General features: G+C 33.2%; 1 protein-coding gene across 1 annotated transcript; it reads left to right on the forward strand.

Annotated features, from left to right (window-relative positions):
* The first annotated feature begins 16858 nt into the window (after window positions 1-16858).
* On the forward strand, window positions 16859-20257 carry LOC125054632. Its single transcript, XM_047656641.1, has 5 exons — window positions 16859-17500; window positions 18141-18218; window positions 18843-18987; window positions 20042-20200; window positions 20253-20257. The coding sequence occupies exons 1-5, from the start codon at window positions 16859-16861 to the stop codon at window positions 20255-20257; spliced, it is 1029 nt and encodes a 342-aa protein (XP_047512597.1).
* The last annotated feature ends 2270 nt before the right edge of the window (window positions 20258-22527 follow it).

Raw genomic sequence — 22527 nt, forward strand, 5'->3', positions numbered from 1 at the left:
CTGAGGCGTAGATGATCAAACAAAAAGGATTAACGATATATACACAGTTATATATATATATAGCTGAGGCGTAGATAATCAAATATAAAGGATTAGCGATATATATATACACAGGTATTATTCCTGACAATTAATAACTTAGATGTAAGGAAAGCAAGCAGGCAGACAGTCATACATTTTCACAAATCGAACCACAAATTTCCAAAGATCGTGTTTTTACAAAATTATTTAGAATCCAGACCTCACTCTAGCAAATCCAAAACTAGGGTATACCTATTCCTATTATACTACAAGCTCATGGAAAAAAATTACCTGTGAAATGAACCAATGTGAATAACGCTTAGAAGGCTGTTACTATATCAGAAAATACCTCTGAGCACCATGCCGTCATTTCTGAGCGGTACAGGTGAGTACGTGAGTGAATGGAACTTCTCAGGTACAAATGAGGAATTACGACTTATTATTAAAGTATATAAAATATTATTTATTTAGATTAGTGTTAGCCCAGTGTTTATGTGTACGTTACTTAACCCAGTCGGCCGTTTGTCCCTGACCACGCCAGGGTTTTTAATTTCTATGTCCGCAGTAAATACTTTCTCGTATGTTGAAAGAAGCAACGTAAAGAAACCAGCACGTCCTATATTTAAAGCCTCTTGCAAAACTTAATACATATATACAGCCCTTATCTAAGACTATATCGCCTGAAATGTAAGTAAAAACGAAAGAGATTTCCAACTATTGTATAAATTTTTATATAATTACTAAAGTTTTCCTGTATTACTTACACAGGGTTCATAATACGTATTTCAACTGGTCTCACCTTGTATCATTAAAATCACTTTTCATTGTATAATATTTTTAGTTAAAATTTGATCTAAAGCTGTAAATAAATAAATCATCAGTTCGTACATAAATCTTATCAGCCTTGCGATTCTGTAACTCACTTTTCGAACTCACACAGCGGTTTTCGCATCGGCGGTCGCTCTCAAATCAGTCGTGAAGCAGTCATTTTATGATTTGGCATTCTGATAAACAATAAACTACAAGCACCTTTTCAGAATGCTCTCAGCTGAAATCAGCTGTCAATGACAAGACCAAACATTATAACATTACCACATATCTGATGGTCTTTTATGATTAACCATTTTAGGGAAAAATGCTATCTGCCATTTGCCATGAACCGCACCTAAAACTGCAGTAAGGGCATTGAGGGATACAACTGCTGGGCCATGTAGGCAGAAGATGAAGGCAAAAATACACTTAGTTATGTATAATTGTATAGCCTTATACTTTATGTCCCAAAAGTGGTGTTGATATTATATTAAAATAGTTGTGTGCCATAATCAGACCTATATCTTTAAAAAATTTTTTTAAATTGATTCAAATTAAAATAAATCGCAAAATATGTGCCTAAACGAAAACTCGAAGACAGTGGACCAATTGGAGTATTTTTTTATTTATTCCTTGAACTCTGAGGAATCTTTTTACAAGTAAACAGTCTCTATAGGGTAGCATAGCAAAAAGTTCCTTATGTTGGTATGCAGCTACTAAACTGAAAGGTATTCTAAGTAAAAAAAAAACATATTAAGGCGAAACGAAGTTCGCGGTAAATGTTGGAAATACTCTTTTAAAAATTAAACCCTATTGCTTTGTTTATATTAAGACATAATTTTATTTGGCATACATACATCTGTACGTCCTGAAAGAATTCAATTTCCTCAGCTAAGGAAAAACCTATTTCCTAATCCGAAAAATACTACGAAAGCACATAATCTCTTTGTAGAAACTATTTCAGTGAAAAAACTCGTTTCAGCTTAATCCTGCGTATAAAGAAGTTTCACATTCACTCGCTCTACAAATAACACTGAAGTTTATTTTAATAGAGATTTTTAATTAAATGGCATTCCACGATCATGTCTGATATTAAAAGCTCGGTTTCTGTGAACTTTACTTGACAAAACTCTGATGGTGAAGATTAATTTAATACTTACAAACTATAATAAAAAAGTGCGTGCGTACAAAGTACACATGTCAGAAGTTAAACTTCTTTGGCAAACTAATTTTTAAGTCTTGTTCATATTTATACAAATGTAAATCTTTAGATTTCCGAGACTTAGAGGGAGGGAAAAACGAAGATAATTATGTCAGGAATTAAATGAATTTAATTATTGTCATTAAAATATTAAAAGTGTCGAAAATTAATACAAATTGTAAATTTAATTTTTTAATTTATTTCATCGATATTAAAAACACGTGGAATTTTAATTTACAATTCGTCATTCGAGATTTCAATAAACATTTTGCATAAAATATAAATTACTTATATTTCATAAATTCTCTTTCCGAATTTTTAATTTTAAAAATGGAATTTCTATAAGATAATTCACCCTTCTTACTCTTACAATTACGTTACAATCGCTCTCTGCATTTTCTTCGACAAAAACGCTGCATATCTTCGTGACGTTTTCGTAAAAATTTACCCTCATGCGCCTAAAGAAGTGATTTTTTTTTAAAAAGTAATGTTTTTTTAATATATATAATCTTATAAGCACTTTTACGTAACCTGAGTTAAAAACCGATAACGGACACAAACGCATTCTCAAAAATTCTCTAAATATAACAACTTATCTTACAAGGCCGGCAACACATTTGCGGGCCTTCTGGCAATGTCCATGGGCGGCGGTATCACTTAACATCAGATGAGCCTCCTGCCCGTTTGCCTCTTATTACATAAAAAGAAATCCACGACCTTAAATATATAAGTAAAAACACAACCGGAAATTGATATCAATTCCCACTAAGTGCATAACTCTTCCAGATAGCCCGCGCCATACTTTATATCGAATATTGTTACTTTATGGTCCAACGGTGGCCCATAAATGTTACCCAAAAGGCTTCTTAAGTGAAATTTGTATTGTATTTTCACAAACTGATTCATATAATGTATTATATAGGTTATTTACTTCATAAAACACCAACAACAAATACTCTAGGTATTTGGTTCGCCCAGTGGTTAAGCGGACGAATCTTAAGTGATTCGAATCACGGTATAATTTCTATGTTTGTATGTAAGGAAAATTTCTAAATAAAAAAAATATTTTCTAATTATCTAACATATTTTACACTGAAAAATCGATAATTCGTAATTATTATAACAATAACAGATAGATCTCTCTGTGTCTCCACCTAAGCTCTTTATAGAACCGAGTACTAGTAAGTCCTTAAACTTCATTATATTATTTATTCATAAGAAGTGCGTAGAAAAGAAGACTATAATGCATGATTAAATATTCAATAATATTAAAATGAAAATGGGATACAACTAACGTATAATAAACCAAACCCTCCAAACTTCTCGTTTATATCCATAACTGATTAAAATCAGGATATTTCCGGTTATAACCGGTTCCGGTCAGGTAAAGCCTGATGAAGCCTTTTAACGAGCTCATTAGAATGAATCCGGTCTTGGTTATTTGTAATTAATTGTTGAATTTCAAACCAAGTATCTAGTTACGTTTAGGAGCAAGTTTTTAATATAATTATTCTAAATTTACAATGTTGTGTTTGAAATTATATTTATTATGAGTAAAAGTAATACCGTTTTTGATTGTAGTGATTGTATTTCTTTTATTTTTGGTTTTGCTGTGGTCTAAAAAATATGTTTGCTTAAGGGTCGTTCAAGTATTACGTAATCACTATAGGGGGAGGGGTCTTTGATTTTCGTATTTGGTGATTACGTCAACAGTAATTACTTTTTTACACATATTACACACACATTGTCTATGCTTTAACGAAATACACTTCGAGGATTCCTACAAAAAGTGATACGTTTATGTACTATAATTTTTGAGAGCTTGAACTTTTGCTGACAAGAGGGGGGGGGGGGGGGGATAAATTGCATTAAATCTGCTTACCCGGTCCCTTATCAATAATCATAAGAACAGATCATTTTGCATTTGTTTGATTTCCATTAAAACTATGAAAAAATTGTATATAATAAGCAACAATTTTCTCTTTATTTTAAAAGATTTTCACGCATTGACATTAACATTTGTCTTTTTAAACTTTAAACATCAACAGACGTTTTTCATTCGTTAAATGTAAATTACATATAGGAGCATAAAACCCCACCTGGACAAAGGGTGCATGTAATTCCATTACGTCGGCCATTTTGTTAATGCATGTCTAAAGGTTCTGAAAGTAAACTTTCCCGACGCATACACGAATTTAATTAACTAGTTTCAAAAGTTTGGGCGTCGTTTTATGTTTATTATTTATTTTATGACGAGATTTTCTGTAATATGAGAAATGAGCAGTTTTCTGTATATATGCGCAATTATACTTTTAAAAAAATTAGCACGTTGGCACCAAAAGCTAACAAAAAGAGATCAAAGAAACTGAAATAGAAATCTGAATGTAGCCAACACTAATAACTGTGGTGCCACTGTCTATATATAAACTACATACTCAAAAATCTATTCTCTTTGAGTTTCTTTCATGCGGAAAACTTTCGAACCAATCGTAGACTTACGTATACACCGCTTCATACATAAACAGCCTTGCGATTCTGTAACTCACTTTTTGAAGTCGAGTTACAGAATCGCACAGCTGTACTGTGAAGTTTCTTGTACTTTCAGCACTTTTAAAGGCACTTTCTGTCGCGCACTACCTCTTTATGGAACCAGCTACAAGTATATGTATTTCCAAACCAATACGACTTAGTAGCCATTCCCTGAAAAGTCGGCTACAGAACCGCTAGCCCCTGGCGTTGCAAGTGTCCGTTGGCGGCGGCTATCCCTTTATTTAATTATTTTATTTATTAACACTTCGATTACAATATAAAAATTGAACATAATTAAATGAAAAGGAGGGCAAATTTATTTTCTTTTCCCATAAAATAATAATCAAAGACTGGAAAAGGAGTCATTATAGCCAATAAAGTTTAGTTTACATTTGAAAAATTAAATAAATAAATATTTATTATTATTCTCTTAATTAAGTGTAACATAAATTCTATTATTATTCGAATGTTGTTTTTAAATTATGTCCAATGCCGTAGCATCTTCCGTGGGCAACTTCATTCTGTTAATTTTAACGGTGCGCGCGCATCGTAAAATTTCACTCTCATCATAACGCGCCTAAAGAAGTAGTAGTAGTATAACTTCAAAAAATCTCAAGACTTCCCAGCAACTGAAACCTATCTGAAAATAGTTTGGTGCACAGTCAAAGTGCATACTAACCTGGCCTAATTACTACTACTTCTGATAAGTATCGATTAAGTAAGAATAAATATGTTTATTACATCCTACAAGGCCGTGTTTGTCTGGTGATTAGAAACTTAGACTTCCGCATATTCATTGGTAAAAGGGAATTCTTTCAAACTCAGTACTAATAAAAATGCATTTTTTTAAAGAATAATGAATGAATGAGGTAAAAAACCTACATGTTTATTAAATTCTCAGCAAAAAAATAAAAAAATATTCTATTCGAATATTTTGGCCACGATTCTATGGATTTACGCACTATTTCCCAGGGAAATTTCACCACTGCTTGCTCCAAAAAATTATTTAGGAGACTCAATGTCACCGTGTCGTTAAGAGCAGGGTTGAGGTCTGGGCTAGATGAGTGCCAGTCTTCAGCTCTTATAAAGCCCGCAACGTTGGTTTCAAGCCGGCCTTGCGATTCTGTAACTCACTTTTCAAACACACACAGCGGTTTTTTGTTGTTCAGCGGTTGACAGGGAGGGTGCTTGTAGTTTATTGTTTATCAGAATGCCAAATCGTATAATGACTGCTTCACGACTGTTTTAAGCGCGAAAACCGCTGTGAGAGTTCGAAAAGTGAGTTACAGAATCGCAGGGCTGGCTTGGGTAGTTCGTGCCTTGTCACCAGGTGCAAAATCCTGCTGGAAAGTCCACGTAAATGTACCAAACCAAAAAAAAAACAATCTTTGAAGCCAGCCATAAAAAATAATTAATTATACGACTGCTAGTTTATTTAAAATTCTCATATTAACATTGATCACACGAGCGTTATGAATGCCCCAAACAATTTGTACACACTGAACTTTTCGAGAGAACTTAACCTATTTCCGGAATCTAGATTTTTTTAAACCAGTTTCAATTTTCTATTTGTTAAATAAGTATTTCGTTAAAATGTTGTCATAATATGTACTTAAAATTATTGATTGTATTACCAACTAGATAATTGGGATGATTCTAGTTTTATGTTTAGGATATCAAAATTACTTATTCAAAAAATTCTACGAATTCACGGTTTTAACCAAAGTCTCATATGCCTCTTTTTATCACAGTGAAGACACAATTTGATAGAAAGAGATGAAAGAGTAGTTAAAATAATTAGACTGATATGTTATGAATGATGTTAGGTTAGTAATTTCAGGTTAAAAAATTGATAATTGTGTGACAGCTTACTATCGGGTTCCATTTCCATTCACAGTGCAATTTGAAATAAAAAAAAAGGTAATTTGTTTACCACCTGTTGTAGTCTGAAGTCAAGTCCGGTCATTCCTCTTACTAGGCGGGTATGGTGATATTTAAGACAAATGTCAGATGGTAATTGCGCCTTTTTCAATGACTTTTTTATGCCTGAGTAGGCCTAGAGCGACCTCTTACGTTTTACGCGCGAGCGGGTTACAATAATTTTCCAGAATACTTTTTAGACTTTACTAATTGTCTAATTTATTTCAATTATCATTTTAATCTATAATTTTAATCCTATAAATATTTATTTTCAGTTTCAAGAAATTTTTTTTTTATAGAACTGGTGGCAAGGCGACAAGAGGCTCATCAGCCCTGCGATTCTGTAACTCACTTCACGAACTCACACAGCGGTTTTCGCATCGGCGGTCGCTCTCAAATCAGTCGTGAAGCAGTCATTTTATGATTTGGCATTCTGATAAACAATAAACTACAAGCTCCCACCTTTTCAGAATGCCAAATCATAAAATGACTGCTTCACGACTGATTTGAGAGCGACCGCCGATGCGAAAACCGCTGTGTGAGTTCGTGAAGTGAGTTACAGAATCGCAGGGCTGATGTGAAGCGATACCGCCCATAGACACTCACAATGCCAGAAGGCTTGCGAGTGCCTTTGTGAGCCCTTTTAAGAATTGGTACTTTTTTCTTGAAGGACCCTAAGTCGAATTGGTTCGAAAATACTACAGTGGGAAGCTCCATGAGGTGATAAAATCTAAAAGGATTCGAAGTCGAAACTCCCGGATGAAAAATTATACGTTTTTGTCAGACCAGTCACACTAAACTATAGGTAATATCTTAGTTAACTAACACAATATAGACTTTATTTCATTAATAAAAACTGCAAAAAACTTCGTTAAGCACGTAACTTAACCAAGTTTTAACAAAGTTTTAAGTTTAATTGGCGAAATAACTAAGTAATAAGTAATAAATTTTATGTAAAATATGTTACGATATTCGCCAACTCCATTAAGAAATTAAAGCGAAGTTGTTCGCCGTAACGTTAATTGTATAACTTGTTGAAACGTGTAAGAATTTTCTTTACAGCGTACTTTGTATGATTAAACCAATAGCTCTTGCTCGTATCTGCGTTCTAATTGTGAAGTAAGTTTTTAACGAAATATTTTATAAGTATGACAATTACCAGATGCGTCTCTCAACACAGAGACGTTCACATGTGAATACGGAAATAGATTTTCACTTAACCAACCAACCTACCCGATAAATTTCGTATTGGCCCTTAGTTATTTATTTCGTTAGATATTAGATAGATTAGATGAGTGATTTGTATATTTATGTGGATATGTGGGCGTAACTTGATTGTACGAGGAAATAAACTATTGTAAAGAAACTTTGTCTCAAACAACGTTACGACTAGAAGCCTATCTACTTAAATAAAGAAAACAATCAATGAATGAGATCAAGACATTTGTTTACGGGACTTCCTAGATATCAACACCGTATAACCTAACCTAAGTCTAATTTACCATGGATGCCAATTTTTTAATATGAAAAAATAATTTTAATACATGTGTATTCACTGAGACATCATGGAACATTACGATCTTTTTTTTTTAGTTACATACACACTGCTTGCTTTAGAAATTTGACCATGTTCTCCATGTACGGTTTAAGCACTCGCCCGGTACCGCACAACCCTCCCAAAGGCCGAGAACAAATTTAAATTAAATTAACACTTGCCCTCGAACCGGGAATCGAACCCGGTACCCCTCACCTAGCTGCCACTGAATAAGACCGCTAGGCTATGAGACTTGGAACTTTACGATCTAGCATAAAGACTAGTAAGTAATTTAAGTCTACTAATAAAAATATTTAACATAAGAAAGTGTCCAATAACACTAGTTACAATCTCTATTAAGGGGAACACTCTGTTCTTGGAATGCCTTCCGAGCAGCCAGTACAATTTACTACAACGAAGTTCCAACTCTTCGCGCTTCTTTTTACCATGGACCTTCAAACAATAACTTTATTCATATAGGTAAACAAGTACGCTTATTCAACGTCAACGTCAAAAACGTCAAAAGAAAAGTTGTTAAATTCATAATAACCGTAGACGGAATATGGTATACTCGTAGACCAAGCATCAGCGTACAGCGTGTGAGATAGCGAATGATTGACATTTATGTCGTATTTACAGTTAATTCATTGAAGATTGCTAATTATTGACCAAAATACACGTTCGAATGAATAATTCTTGAACAAAGTTACTGAGTCGTGACAAAATAAGCTACTTACCGATGAAAGGTTATGTTTGGTTCTTTACGTTGACTATAGCTTTTACAGCCAATTATGCAACAATTCACCATGACTGGCACTTTAAATACACCTCTTATAAGGATAAAGTCTTAAAATATGGGTTTGACTTGGGTTTCACAGATTTATCAGTAAGCGGTGAAAATTTGTTTACCACCAAGGGCTCGGTGGTAAACAAATTAAACCCGATACGCAAATAGAGACAGAAAAACTGATAATCTGTTTCGCTCGCACTTAACTATTTCACGTTAATGCCTTCTCTCTTTAGTTATTATTGTTATTTTAGAAGCTCATCTAGTTCTATACTCTATCTACGGTAATAACACATTTACTACCAGTTCGTAAGTCAAGGGCGTAGAGCGGGTGGAACTAGCAAGAAAATTTCCCCCACTCTTACATCCTTCCATCGGAGTTTGGTATTCAGCGTCATACCTAGGTACCTACTTATCTGAATTTTGGAACGGCACTATGACGTAATCAACATACACTGATTTGTTGTTATGTTGGTAAAGTTTACGTGAACTCACGAAGACACAGTATTTTTTTTTTTGTAGTTTTACTACCGCTTCCTTACTATTTAAGCACACGTTATATAATATGGCTGTCTCATTGCATAGTCAAACTTATATATGTCCAAAATCAGCAATTAGTTGCCGAAACTTAGATTCTAGATATAACTAGCAATTTCAGTATTGGGAAGTTAAGCGAGGAAGTTCATTGATGCAGAATCAACGTTTATCGTACATTCTTGGCTGGAATTCTCTTCATGCTAAGACTATTAATATATGTAGTTATGGATCATGGTGTAGTGTTCTGCAGACTCTTTTGATTGAATAATCATTTGTATTCGTTACCATGTAGTTGTTGTTAAGTACAATTAATCATTTACAGTGTTTACGGATACAATCCTTAAGGAAATAACGTACCAATTATGTAAAAAAATTATTAAAAGTATGTAGTGTCCATGAGCAGTATCACTTACCATCAGATGAGCATCCTGTACGTTTGCCGATTGGAATTATAATAAACTATTTAATCTAGTATTTTTTAATTGACTTATTAAATAATATACTAAAATATAAAATATAATAAATTTAGAAATAAATTTTTAAATAAGTTTAGAAACTTTTTTTCTTTTAATAAGGTATTAGTTAAGTTATATAACCAAAGAGAATGATATGAATATATTGTTATGCTTTGTTAAAAAAAGAACCAATTATTATGCGCTAGCAATTATTTATAAAAGCGTCGAAGGCTTTACAAAACAGCGTAACATCCATTTAGATCAGCCGCGAAAGCGTTTGACGGGCCAGCTGCGTTAGTCCGGAACGTGTGAAAAACCTAAAATTTCACGTTTTCCTAAATCACCGAACTACAAACAATCGGACCATATACAATTCTATTTTTAAATATCGGAACTCGGCAATGACAATGGTGAGACCTTGGGCCAATGCATTGATATTAGTAATACGTTCTTATATATAAAATGCTCGTGTCACAATGTTCGTTCCCATACTCCTCCGAAATGGCTCGACCGATTCTTATGAAATTTTTTACGCGTATTCAGTAAGCCTGAGAATCAGACATCTATTTTTCATCCCCCAAACTTTTTGTTTTTATTTATTTATGATACAGCTTACAAAAATACATACAACCCTTAATTGGAGATAGTTATTTTTATTGAACTAAAATATTTCCTAGAAATAATATACATGGCAAAACGACGTTGCCCGGTGAGCTAGTTTATCTATATAATCCAATACTCTAGGTAACTCAAACTTATTTGATAAGTTATGTACCGCTCCAGTTATGAGTATGAGAATGGTACACAGTCGATACATACTTACATACAAAAAGCATAGCTGTTGTTTCAGACGTCTTCGTAAAAATATTTTCTTAAAAATATGAATAGGCATAATAAGCTACTTTATTCCACCTGCCAGTTCCATAACAAAAGCGATATAAGCGATAAATTTTTGTAAAAAGTCATATTAGTATACGCTTATAATGTGAAAAGATGAAATGTTATTTTTCCAATTATTTTTATAGATAGATTAATTTACTAATAGCCTATACGTTTTCCTTTTTCAAAGAAAATATATAAACGGATTTTCTTTGTGGTATCATTTGAAACGGATGCCTACCCTCGCGGTATTTTCTCAAGTATTCTTTTGAACGAAGAATTATGTTCAAAAATAGATTTAACACGATGCCAAAATTGCCTTTTATAACCCCATTTTATAGCACAATTGAATTTTTAATACTTGTAACGACAACCGCATTAGTTTTAAATTAGTTTACGATTAATTTTCACATTGTACTTCCTTTGTTGTCGGTAAAAAAAAGTGCGTGCGTACAAAGTACCCATGTCAGAAGTGAAACTTCTTAAATTAATTATTACTAAGGTAAAAGCTCCAATAGATATGATCACTCCATGTATTTGTATATCTATATTCAATATTCATACTGTTTACACAATGTATGTATGTATGTGTACATGCTAATGATACTATAAATAATTAAAAAATCTGCGTTTACTGCACAAGACGTTATTCGACAGAAATGCCATCTTAAATTCTAATATATATAACTACTAAACGAATACATCAACCAATAGCGTGTATTTTTTCTCTATCTACCTTACTCTCTCTCTCTCTCAATCTTTCTCACTACAGCTCTTTTCCACCTCTCGCTCCATAGCTGTTTGCTTGATTCTACGTTCGCCCTTTCTTACTCTCTCTCAATCGGTCTCGATCGCTCTATCCCTTTTCTTCGACAAAAACGCTGCACATCTTCGTGATGCTAATATTATTATTATTGCGTTTCTTTCGTAAAAATGTTACCCTCATGCGCCTAAAGAAGTTTCACTTCAAAAAATTGTTTATGTATTCACATCAACATTGTAAATATAAGATTAAGATTTTTATTTTATTATTAAAAATTTTTAATTTTAAAGCAATCTGTCCAAGCACTGAGGGTTTTCATGGGCTATTACTTAACATCAGCCTTCCATCCGTTTTTTTCCAGAATGTACGAATAGCGGGTTTCCAGCGTCCATTTGTACTGATGTCATATACTGACATAGTATAACAAAATCATTATTTTGTTATATAATAATAATACCGTGACGCGGACGCTACATCATTTTATAGGTCACGGCCTCAGATTGCATCCGTTTCTTTGATCCTTTTTATTATGTTTTCCTTCACACATGTACATATTAATAAGTAATAACTATTCAGAATTGTAGGAAATGGTATGGTTAATCATAAACGGTATGAAAAAATATGAAATATATTAAATCCTAGCTTCATATCTATCAAATATGCATAAACATTTAAAAGTTCTGAGTTATGCGACCACTAACGACGAGGTTTTTTATATCAATAATAAAGTAGGTGAAACAATGTATAGAATGCCGTATTTACTTAATTTTATTTGAATTAATAAAGCATGGAATGCTATATCCACGTTCGTTTCTATTGATCTAGTAAGTGAATTGAGTTTCGCCATGAAGTTCTGAACTCAATAAGACAGCAGATGTTAGTTGTTTGTCATACACTCGAAACGGTTCTAGTAATGGTAACATCCAGTTAAAGCTAGGCACTGTAAAACGGTGCAATCGTTGAAAATATGAAAGGTTAGAGTCTAAAGTAACATATTGTATACTTATAAACGTAACATATTATATTTACTGCTAGATATAGCGGCACAGAAGAGAGGAGAAGTCTTTTAGAAGATTAACAAAGTCCAAATTCATATTCATGTTAAATAATATGCTTTTCTTACACAAACCCTTCCTGTAGCCGCTTAAATCTCTCTCTATTCTCCGCATTTTTAAACAATTATTTTATATTTTTTGAAATTTAAAAATTATGTAAAAACACACAGTGTAATGTTTGTTTTATTTCTTAGAGAATGGTTCATAAAATGTATAAATGTTACTTTCAAAATTTAACGGAATTTCAAAGTCATCTTCCCAATACTAGGAAGATGAAGTTAATTTTAGTGGCTATTTGCAAATAAAGTATATTTAAAAATACATAAAAAACCTGTCGCGCTATAGATCAGGGTTTTGTGGTTTTCTGTAGGTATATCTTGATCTTTTTTTTCTATTAAGGAAAGGCAAAACGCCGTCGATTTTTGGTTCTAGGCATGGTATGGTAAACATTAGATTCCTCGTTTTAAATGAGCACATAGGAAGAAAACGCCATTAGTCCTCGGTTACGCTGAAGGTAGTAGGCCAAAACAAAAAAAAACTTACACAATAACCTGTTTTTAAATGCGAAACACCGAGACGTGGAACACAAGGCTAGAAGTGCAGCAAATAGATACTCGATTCATCGGAACATGTGGTGCACATGTATTGGATGTAGAATGAAATACAGCCTTACTTCGAATTTTATTGAAGTGATGAATATTCACATATTGAAATATAGTGTTTTTTTTAACATTTAATGAAAAAAAACTATTTTGTTGCCTATAAAAGTGTTTATTAACATATCAAAGCACATACCTCAGTTTATTCTGAGTTAGCATGTTCAATAGTTTCACATCGTTTAAAAGCCTACTAATAATTATATAATTCCTATCGAGTGTTCCGAGTAGTTGTGAGACATTGTATCATATTCAAATCGGAAAAGTCAAAAAGAAATACATACTTTTATTCGGCGAAGCCTTTTATTCATTTATTTAACTATATTTTTCGCTTAAATTATGTACATATTTTTATCTAACTTATTTATATATACTTAATTTCTCCTTATGAGCTACCAATAATATTCTTATTTAACCTATAGCTCATACTTAATACTATTTATATCTATGAGTCGTATTTATGCTTCTAATTTTACATTTACTGCCAGTTCCCAAATCAAGGGGTAAAACGGAAGAGAAGAACTGGCTATAATCTCTCCGCCACTCTTTTAATCGCCAAGTTTTTTGTTTCAAAAGGTCTACTCACACAAATCAAAGAAAATATAAATACTTTAAAATAGGGTCGTTTTAAAAATAATAATACATAGGCTCCTTTTTTGTCTTCCATACATAACTTGTTTTTTTTTTATTTATTATTCATAATTGCATTACCATGTCATCATATAAAAGTTAAAAGTCAAATAGTTTGACCCCGTTTATAAATAATAAACAATACAAGAAATTAAATGCTATTTGGTGCTCACAATACGCGTCTTATCATAAAGTATAATTATATACAGTAAAGTTAAGCTATCTCTTGGATATCTTGATCTTAGCTTGCATTGCTCCATCATAACCAAAAAATAATAATAATTAAATAAAGAATAAAAAATAATCACTAAGAATTGCTTCTAATTATATCCCTAAAGATAATCTATAATGTAGATCATCTCTTCATTATAAACTACTAAACAACGCAGACGAATCAATAACACAAAGTTTTACAATATGTTGATTGTTAAAGTTTGCTTCTTGTACGCAGTCTGTAATTGTTTTTGTAACGAAGTGTAGCTAAATGTAAATCTATTGTGAACCAGTGTCCGCCGTTGGGCTTCAGTCAGATAGTTTGACCGAGCGATATTGTAGGAAAAATAAAATGAAGTATTAAATAAGGTGGTCCTGACTGACTGTCTAATTTGTACGAAAGGTAGAAAACTAGACCAATCATATAATAGACTTAACAAAAATAAACTTCAAGGAAATAATGTTAAGCAAAAATTTAATAGACCTATTTAAAATTTGATGTCAATGTCAAAACAGTTAAAAGAAATAAGTAATAATAATATATACATATACGTTACTTAATAACTCTGATGATGACGTAGTCGGGGAATTAGGGCAAGAAAAAATATATATTAAAAAAAAGATAAAGTTAACAAAAAAAACAAAAAAGATTGGATAACGCTTTCCCGTTCCCTTCCGTAGTGCGGACCTGCATTCTAACTCTGGAGTTTAACAAAAAAATCAGTGGCACAACAACCTTTTTGGCCTCAGATTTTTGTATCTGTTTCATGATCATTTTTTAATCAAGTAAGGCAAGTTGGTGATCAACCTGCATCGTGATCGTGCCTGACACACGCCGTCGACTTTTTGGGTCTAAGGCAAGCCGATTTCCTTCACCGTTCGAGCGAATGTTAAATGCGCACATTGAAAGAAAGTCCATTGGTGCACAGCCGGAGATCGAACCTTCCAACGCAGCAGTGTTGGAGCACTACTGCCAGTTAATTTTTTGATGTGATAAAAACAAACTGATAGAAGAATCCTTTAGTTATATATATATATAGTATATAAATAGTCAATAACACTAGACTAATTAGACATTTAGTGCTACAATAAATTACAACAATTAAAGCTTGATATCGCGTAGCAAACTGTCCAACCTCTCATTATCACCCTCGTCGAGCTCAAAGGCTTTGCATAGAAAATGAGAGTGGGACTAAAACCTACTTTAAAATGTGCTAATTCCGGGCCTCGGCGGGTTTTACACTTAAACCGTTAAAAGTGAACGCCTTCTGACGTTACGGTATAATTCGTTCGCTATAGGGCGGGCGGAAAGTTTAATGCACTTTATGAGTTATCGACTTAATTAGGAGTTAGGGATTTTTATGTTATCTTGTTAAAAGATAGGATTAAGGGATAGGAAGTTACCGGTACGTAATTTTGTTATACGATTTGGTGTTATTTACCAGTTCTTTAAAGTTGAAGAGATTGATTTTTTAATAAATTACATGATTATGAAGGCGTGAGTCTGTAGTACTATAACTGTATAATTTAACATTTCCAGACTTAATTTCGTTGTAGTCAAATGTATCAAAATCTATGTTGTACAGTCTTAAAGAAAAGTTGGTTTATTGCACGGCGGGTAACAAGCCTGTCAAACAAGCCTAAGGTGAAATATTAACAAAACGCTCAAACACAGCATAAAAATACAAAGGAATACGCAGATTTCACCCCTCCCTTTTCACCTCAGGGAATTCTTCAAGAGGGAACGAAAATTACTTTGGCGTTTATCTTTTATGACCCGTGCAGCGGGGGCGGTTCCGATCGTGAACAAGAGCTGTATCGAAACCGGATATGAGAAAAATCTAATCCCCAATACAATGTTACGTGATATTCAGAAGTACACGTGCCTTGCTCACTTGAAAAATAATATTTTCAAAGTTTATTTTTAAGATCTGAATTTTGTTCTAAGCAGTTATTAAAGCATGCAATTCTCCATCGAAAGTTGGTGCAAAGCAGTACACGAAGGGATTTTTTCTTTTATCCGGAATTAATACCTCTCATCCTCATCCAGGCTCATACGGTATGGCATCAGTGTTTCCTAACGTGGGGTCCACGCCTCTCAGGGGGGCAATTTGATAGTTGGGATAGTTGGTTCATTAACAATTACCAAGTAATTTCTTCCTAAAAACTATCATTTAAGTGAGTCTTAAGTGAACAATTCAATTTTTGATATTAAATGATGTATGTTGCATAAGATTTTTTGGAGAATTGGGATTTTTTGGCATGACACAAAAACGTTGGGAAACACTGGTTGGATTTATAGCATATAGTTTAGTTATATATTTTCGCTATTGTGTGTTTTGTCTTGTCGTTAGTATAATAATAATAATTATTTATTTATTTATTTATTCAGATAAAATAATCCTAATACTAAGACGACTCATTGGTCTAGTGGTTAGTACCCCTAACTGCGAATCCATGGGTCCCGGGTTCGATCCCCGGCTGAGGCGAACATCGATGTGATGAGCATTTGGTGTTGTGCCTTAGGTCTTGGGTGTTTAAATATGTATTTATATGTCTATCTATCTATAATATGTATGTATATCCGTTGCCTAGTACCCATAACACAAGTTTCACCAGCTTAGCATGGGACCAGGTCAATTGGTGTGAATTGTCTTTAAAAAAAAATGTTACATTGTTGTGTATTGTATGTCCAATCATATTAGTTTACCACAACATTACATTAAACAAATGAAGTGATGTTTTCATTTACTTGATTGTGACAGTAAAATTAGCGATATTCATCATATAATTCCCATTTGATTATTCGTTCATTTCAAAAGCATAACTTGGTCGTATACAGAACTAGTGGTCAATAATTTTAATACAATGCTTTATAAGTGTATCAATTTCATAATCTTCTGTCAATTTCTATGTGGCTTCTATGTCAAGCTTTCAAAATTTTACATGACATTTCTCTCGACGCTCTATATAATTTTATTTTCAATTTTTGTTGTCTATGGCATTTATATAAAACCTTTTTCAAGTTTTTTTTTCTTTTGGTCCAACATTTACAGTATGATTGACTATATAATTTGCTTTTCCGTTACGTTTATCAACAGAACGGTATTCGTATCTAAATTTCTTAAAATGATGTCTGAACTTGATGGAAAACTAGAGAGAGTCCCTTCAACATTTTCTATAAAAATAATCTTATTCTTTTTTGCTGTTTTTATGGAAAAAATTTATTACGCTTGGCAATATCAAGAAACCAACGACAAAAGCACATTTATGTATAAACTTTCTATAATTGCTTGGATTATGTACAAATACGGTAGCTGCTTCAATATAAACTTGAGAAACATATTGTTTGAATTAACAAGACAGCGGATAATAGCTCTACGAGAATCATTCGAGAGGAACATGAAGAATGATGTGGTTGATAAAGTTGAAGAAATAAACAAGACATTAGCTATTTACAAAATGATTCTAAATATGATTAATTCCTATGGACTTATTGTTAAGTACTATGTAAGTATTTTAATTGACTTACGTCTTTAATCTTTGTTAAATAAAATAAATCAGTGGCTACAACATTTTTAGGTTTTGGCCTCAGTGTGGTGATCTGCCTCCTGTGCCTGACACACTCTGTCGACTTTCTGGGTGTAAGCTGGTTTTCTCGCGATGTTTCCTTTACCGTTCGAGCGAATGTTAAATACGCACATAAAAAGAAAGTCTCGAAGGTCTCGCTATAAGGCCCTGCTCACTAAACCTCTTCAACTCGTTGTCGAAAATAATTTGGGCTCGTATCCGCATTCCACCAAGAATGTGACTAGTTGCTGTTGCAACCCTCATACATTTTCGTGTCAACACCAGGGCGTAATGGATTGCAATTTCTTTCTCGCACTGTGATCTGTACTGTATCAGAGCGCATGGTCCAAGCTCGGGCAGTGAAGGAAGCATACAGCCTAAGCCAGCCAATTAGTCGAAGGCTAGCCCAGGTACCGCTGGTTTGAACTAGTTAAGGACCTGTATCCACTGAAAGCTCGCAATGGGTGGGAAGTGGCTCAATACAGGGGGCGATCTTGTCTCGTTTTGAAGGATAAGACACTTTGTGAGTCGCTCTGCCAGCGAAATAAGTAAAGTATAAAATATCTTTATTAATTTACAGGTCATTCGCGACTTTTGTACGACATTTTTTTATCTTATAATACTGGCTATTGGTGCTTCATTCAACATCCATAAAAACGTAAGTTATTATTATTAATTAATGTTTTATTCTGGAATATTGCATCGACTTTTCTGTCTATGTACACATATAATACCCGTATGTGAAGGAAAACATTGTAAGGAAACTGGCATACCTAAGACCTAAAAAGTCGAAGAATTGAACCTGTCACAGAAAACTAATACTCTCCTTGCCTATGTAAAAAACAAATGTTCACGAAACAGATACACAAATCTGATTCCAAAACCATGGACCGTCATTAGATTACTTTTTTTTTTGTTGTCACTTCCCTACGCAGTCAACTAAAAATGGCGACTATGTCATTTAAAAATCGTGTTTGTACTTATGTTAAAAGTTATACTTTTTTGGCGTTAAAATCTTTTCAAAAATTGAAGAAAAAACGACACGAACAATAGAAAAAAGGTATTTAATACATTGAAAGTTTTATTATAACGGTGTCGGTTTTTTGTGACGGTGTGCGGGCGCATCGTGAAAATTAATTCTCATCATTTTTCCTTAACACGCCAAAAGAAGTATAACGTATAAGTATACAGAGATCATTACAACATGTCACATGCTTTCAAATAATTCAAAGTTTTCCATCTGATATGCAATATTATAATCCAATCTAATATTTCTTCTTAGTTTAGATGGTATAGGACTGTCAATGGGGTGACAAATATTCTAATGGCTTGTTTGCCCTGTATAATCTTCCAAGGAGCGATAAATGAAGTTGAAAATATAAAGACGATCCTTACCACAGAACTTTTGAAATGTTCACCACAAGCGGGTAATTACTTTTACAGTTTGATACTTAGCACTAAGTATAACTTCCGTATATATTATAATATAATATATACTATACTATACTCTGAAACTATTATTTTATAATTGAGTCGGGCTCTACCTAACTCTATATATTTTTTTTATTTATTACAGTCTATCATCTAAAAAAAGGTATATTTCTTGATAAGGTAAGGTAGGTAAAGTTTTCTTTCTAGGTAAGTTAAGGTAACATTCTTCTATCTATTTATTAACGTATAGCAGCGAAAACACTTACCTTGGATGGATAAGGTTATCTTAGATTCAGACAAATCAGATTCTTTTTTCTTATGTTACGGGCAGGAGGCTCATCTGATGTTAAGTGATATGGACCGCCCATTGACACTCACATAGGCAGAAGGCTTGCAAGTGCCGGCCTTTTAAGAATCGGTACGCTCTTTTCTTGAAGGACCCTAAGTCGAATTGTTTCGAAAATACTTCAGTGGGCAGCTGGTTCCACATACTGGTGGTGCGAGGCAAAAACTGCCTTATGAAAAGCTCAGTTGTGGAATGACAGATGTCGAGGTGATACGGATGATATTTTGTATTCTGCCTTGACTTCCAATGATGAAACTAGTTCAGTTTCATCATTGGAATTAGTCCGAACAACTCCTCTGAATACTCTCCATGTTAAATGCGGTAGAAGACGCAGAGAGAGTCACATCTCTACGCAACGCCTTTTTACGATAGAGAAGATATTATTATCAACTCTTAAGATAATATCTTATCAATGACACATTAAATATACGCCATGAATTTGCTGGAACTATTGCAGTTACTTTCCTGAAACTGAACAGCCCTGCGATTCTGTAACTCACTTTTCGGACTAGGATAAACAATAAACTACAAGCTCCCACCTTTTCAGAATGCCAAATCATAAAATAACTGCTGCACGACTGATTTGAGAGCGACCGCCGATGCGAAAACCGCTGTGTGAGTTCGAAAAGTGAGTTACAGAATCGCAAGGCTGTGGTATCTGTAATAAACTATCTAATAACATTAATAGCAGTAAATCTTTGCAGATGAACGCCACACTCGGCAAAAAATCAAAGATGCCGTGAAATATTTGGAGATAAATCCTCTTAGGTTTACGATATTCCGTTTATTTAATTTAAACATGACCCTTCCTTTTCTCTTCATCAGTCTTTGCTCTACGTATGTGATAGTATCTCTTCAGTTTTGTAATGTAATTTAAAGATATTATTCTAATTTCATTTATATGTGGTGTTTTAGATTGAAAATAATGATTATTATGTACTATTATAATATTGATTACAAGCCGGTGCCCGCGACTACGGCTGGGAAGGATTACAATATTTGTCCAAATGATGTAGCGTTAAAGGGGTCGTTCAAGTATTACGTCACGCAATTTTTGGAGATTATTGACCCCCCCCCCCCATGTAACGCGCCGTAACGTTTTTCTGTACCCAAGTATAATAAAACGTTTCGTGTCCACCTAGTGACTCTTTATACCTAAATGTTATCATTATGTGGTGTAAAGAACTGGAAAGTCGAAAATAATATTAACAATAACGCGTAATTCAATCCCCGCCCCGCATCGTTACGTAATACTTGCTCCCAAAGATATATTTTATCTACTTTAAATACCAGAAGCGATTCACCACTATTTTGGCTATAATGGCTTACACATAAGATATAGATATATATACTGTGGTGGCTTTTTTGTAGGACTATTTCAGATAAACATTTCCATCATACATTGTAACTCTAGCGGTTTTGGTAGCGTTCGCCAGAATAGCTCGCAGATCTACTTGATATTTTGGACAATTCACACAATATCTTTATAAATTGTAGCCGATGTGTTATTCTGATGTATAAGCTATATTATTGTTAAGTTCCTTAAAATCCATTCAGTCGTTTTTACGTGAAAGAGTAACAAACATCCATCCACACTTACAAACCTTCGAGGTTATGATATTAGTAGGATTATTTATTTTCAATTTAAATATAAATATTATATTTGGTACAAAACCTCAGTTAATTTCAGTCAAAATTGGTTTTATTGTACTAGAGATAAGAATAATAGTAATGAATAATCAAGATTAATAATAGCGTATAAGTAATAATGTTAATCCTTCTCTACCTGTCATACATCGTTGAAAATTGGGTTTCATAAGGCACGCCATGATTTAAAGACGTTTAATGTTTACCTTCAACTTTCAAGCAATGTTAAGAGCGGGCAAAAATCAAAATAACTCAACGTAAATTTGATTTGGTCTACGTATGTGATGTTTGAATTAAGAACAATAAATATGTATTAATCCTTCACTATACTTTAAATGGTTGATTCTAATTAAAACACAATACAATATAAATTCCTCGATACAAAAAAATCACTAAATAACCTCTAACTTCTGTCTGCTTTCGTTTTTATTCAAACATAGCGAGTGTTGTGGAGTCAAAAATATTTGAATTACAGCACATTAGTTAGGCCGAGAGCTGTTACTAGCGATTTTATGAAATATTATTGTATTACGAATTATTTAAATAAAAAGCGTTTGGTGTTTACTTTATTTTTCTTCCGCAAAATACTTCATTGAGACGAGAACATTACGCTTCTTAGCGCCAGCGCGGCGTTCCATATAATATTTTAATAAAACTATTCCAAACACTACACTTAACACTTTCGCATTTATAATATTAGCAAGTATATATAATACGAAATCATTTAATTTAAAAAAGATTTATTAAATATGTAAATAGATAAAATCATTTTTTGATTTTATTGAAAATTATACGTATATGATTTATTTTGCGTGGTACCTATATAATATTATTTGTCACTGTTAGGTCTCAATAAATAGATCGTTATTATAATTTTTGAAAACATATATAACACACAGACAGTGTCATAGTGATTACTCTTGCAAACAAACTAAATAAATATTAGCTTTAAGTTTTTATAATATTTATTATAGATAATGTTCGGCTTTGACAATTACAAATAAATACACTTAGACCCAGTTATGTAGGTTTGCATACGCTGTGCTCCTTTTGGTATAGGGCTACTCTTTCCACGTGGATAATCTGATTAAGTAACCACATATCAATATTTTATATGATTGTACCTATTGCATACACTATGCACCGTTCAAAATGCCCTCAAGTTTATACTATAGATGCCCGAACATTGCGCCGCGGTGTTTGCGTTTGTTACTAAAGCAGGCGGAAGGAGACGCGCAGGTGAAATCATATATTTTTCTAGATTTAGGTCCGCTCTTAATTGCGTAGAAATATAAAACCTTTGGGGTATAGTCGGCGTTTGAACTTCAGGGTCATGCTTATAAAAAAACACGTTTATGCACTATTCTTATCCGGATCCTTTAATATATAATGGCATAGGACCATACAAAATAGATGGGCGTCCATAAATTGAGGTCACACCAACAAATCATTCAAGTTTGAGTCACGTACTTAAAAGGGTCATAATGCACTCCCTCAAAACGACCCTTTGGCACCTTATCTAAATATTAAATTGGGACATATT

This window comes from Pieris napi, chromosome 12 (genome assembly GCF_905475465.1).
Source record: "Pieris napi chromosome 12, ilPieNapi1.2, whole genome shotgun sequence".
Taxonomy (NCBI): Eukaryota; Metazoa; Arthropoda; class Insecta; order Lepidoptera; family Pieridae; genus Pieris; species Pieris napi.

Bases quoted from the DNA above. Each gene is read 5' to 3' on its own strand.
- LOC125054632 (XM_047656641.1), top strand. From the start codon at position 16,859: ATGCTTTATAAGTGTATCAATTTCATAATCTTCTGTCAATTTCTATGT. The intron at 17,501-18,140 runs GTAAGTATTTTA...ATTAATTTACAG, and splicing joins GACTTATTGTTAAGTACTAT to GTCATTCGCGACTTTTGTAC. The intron at 18,219-18,842 runs GTAAGTTATTAT...ATTTCTTCTTAG, and splicing joins CATTCAACATCCATAAAAAC to TTTAGATGGTATAGGACTGT.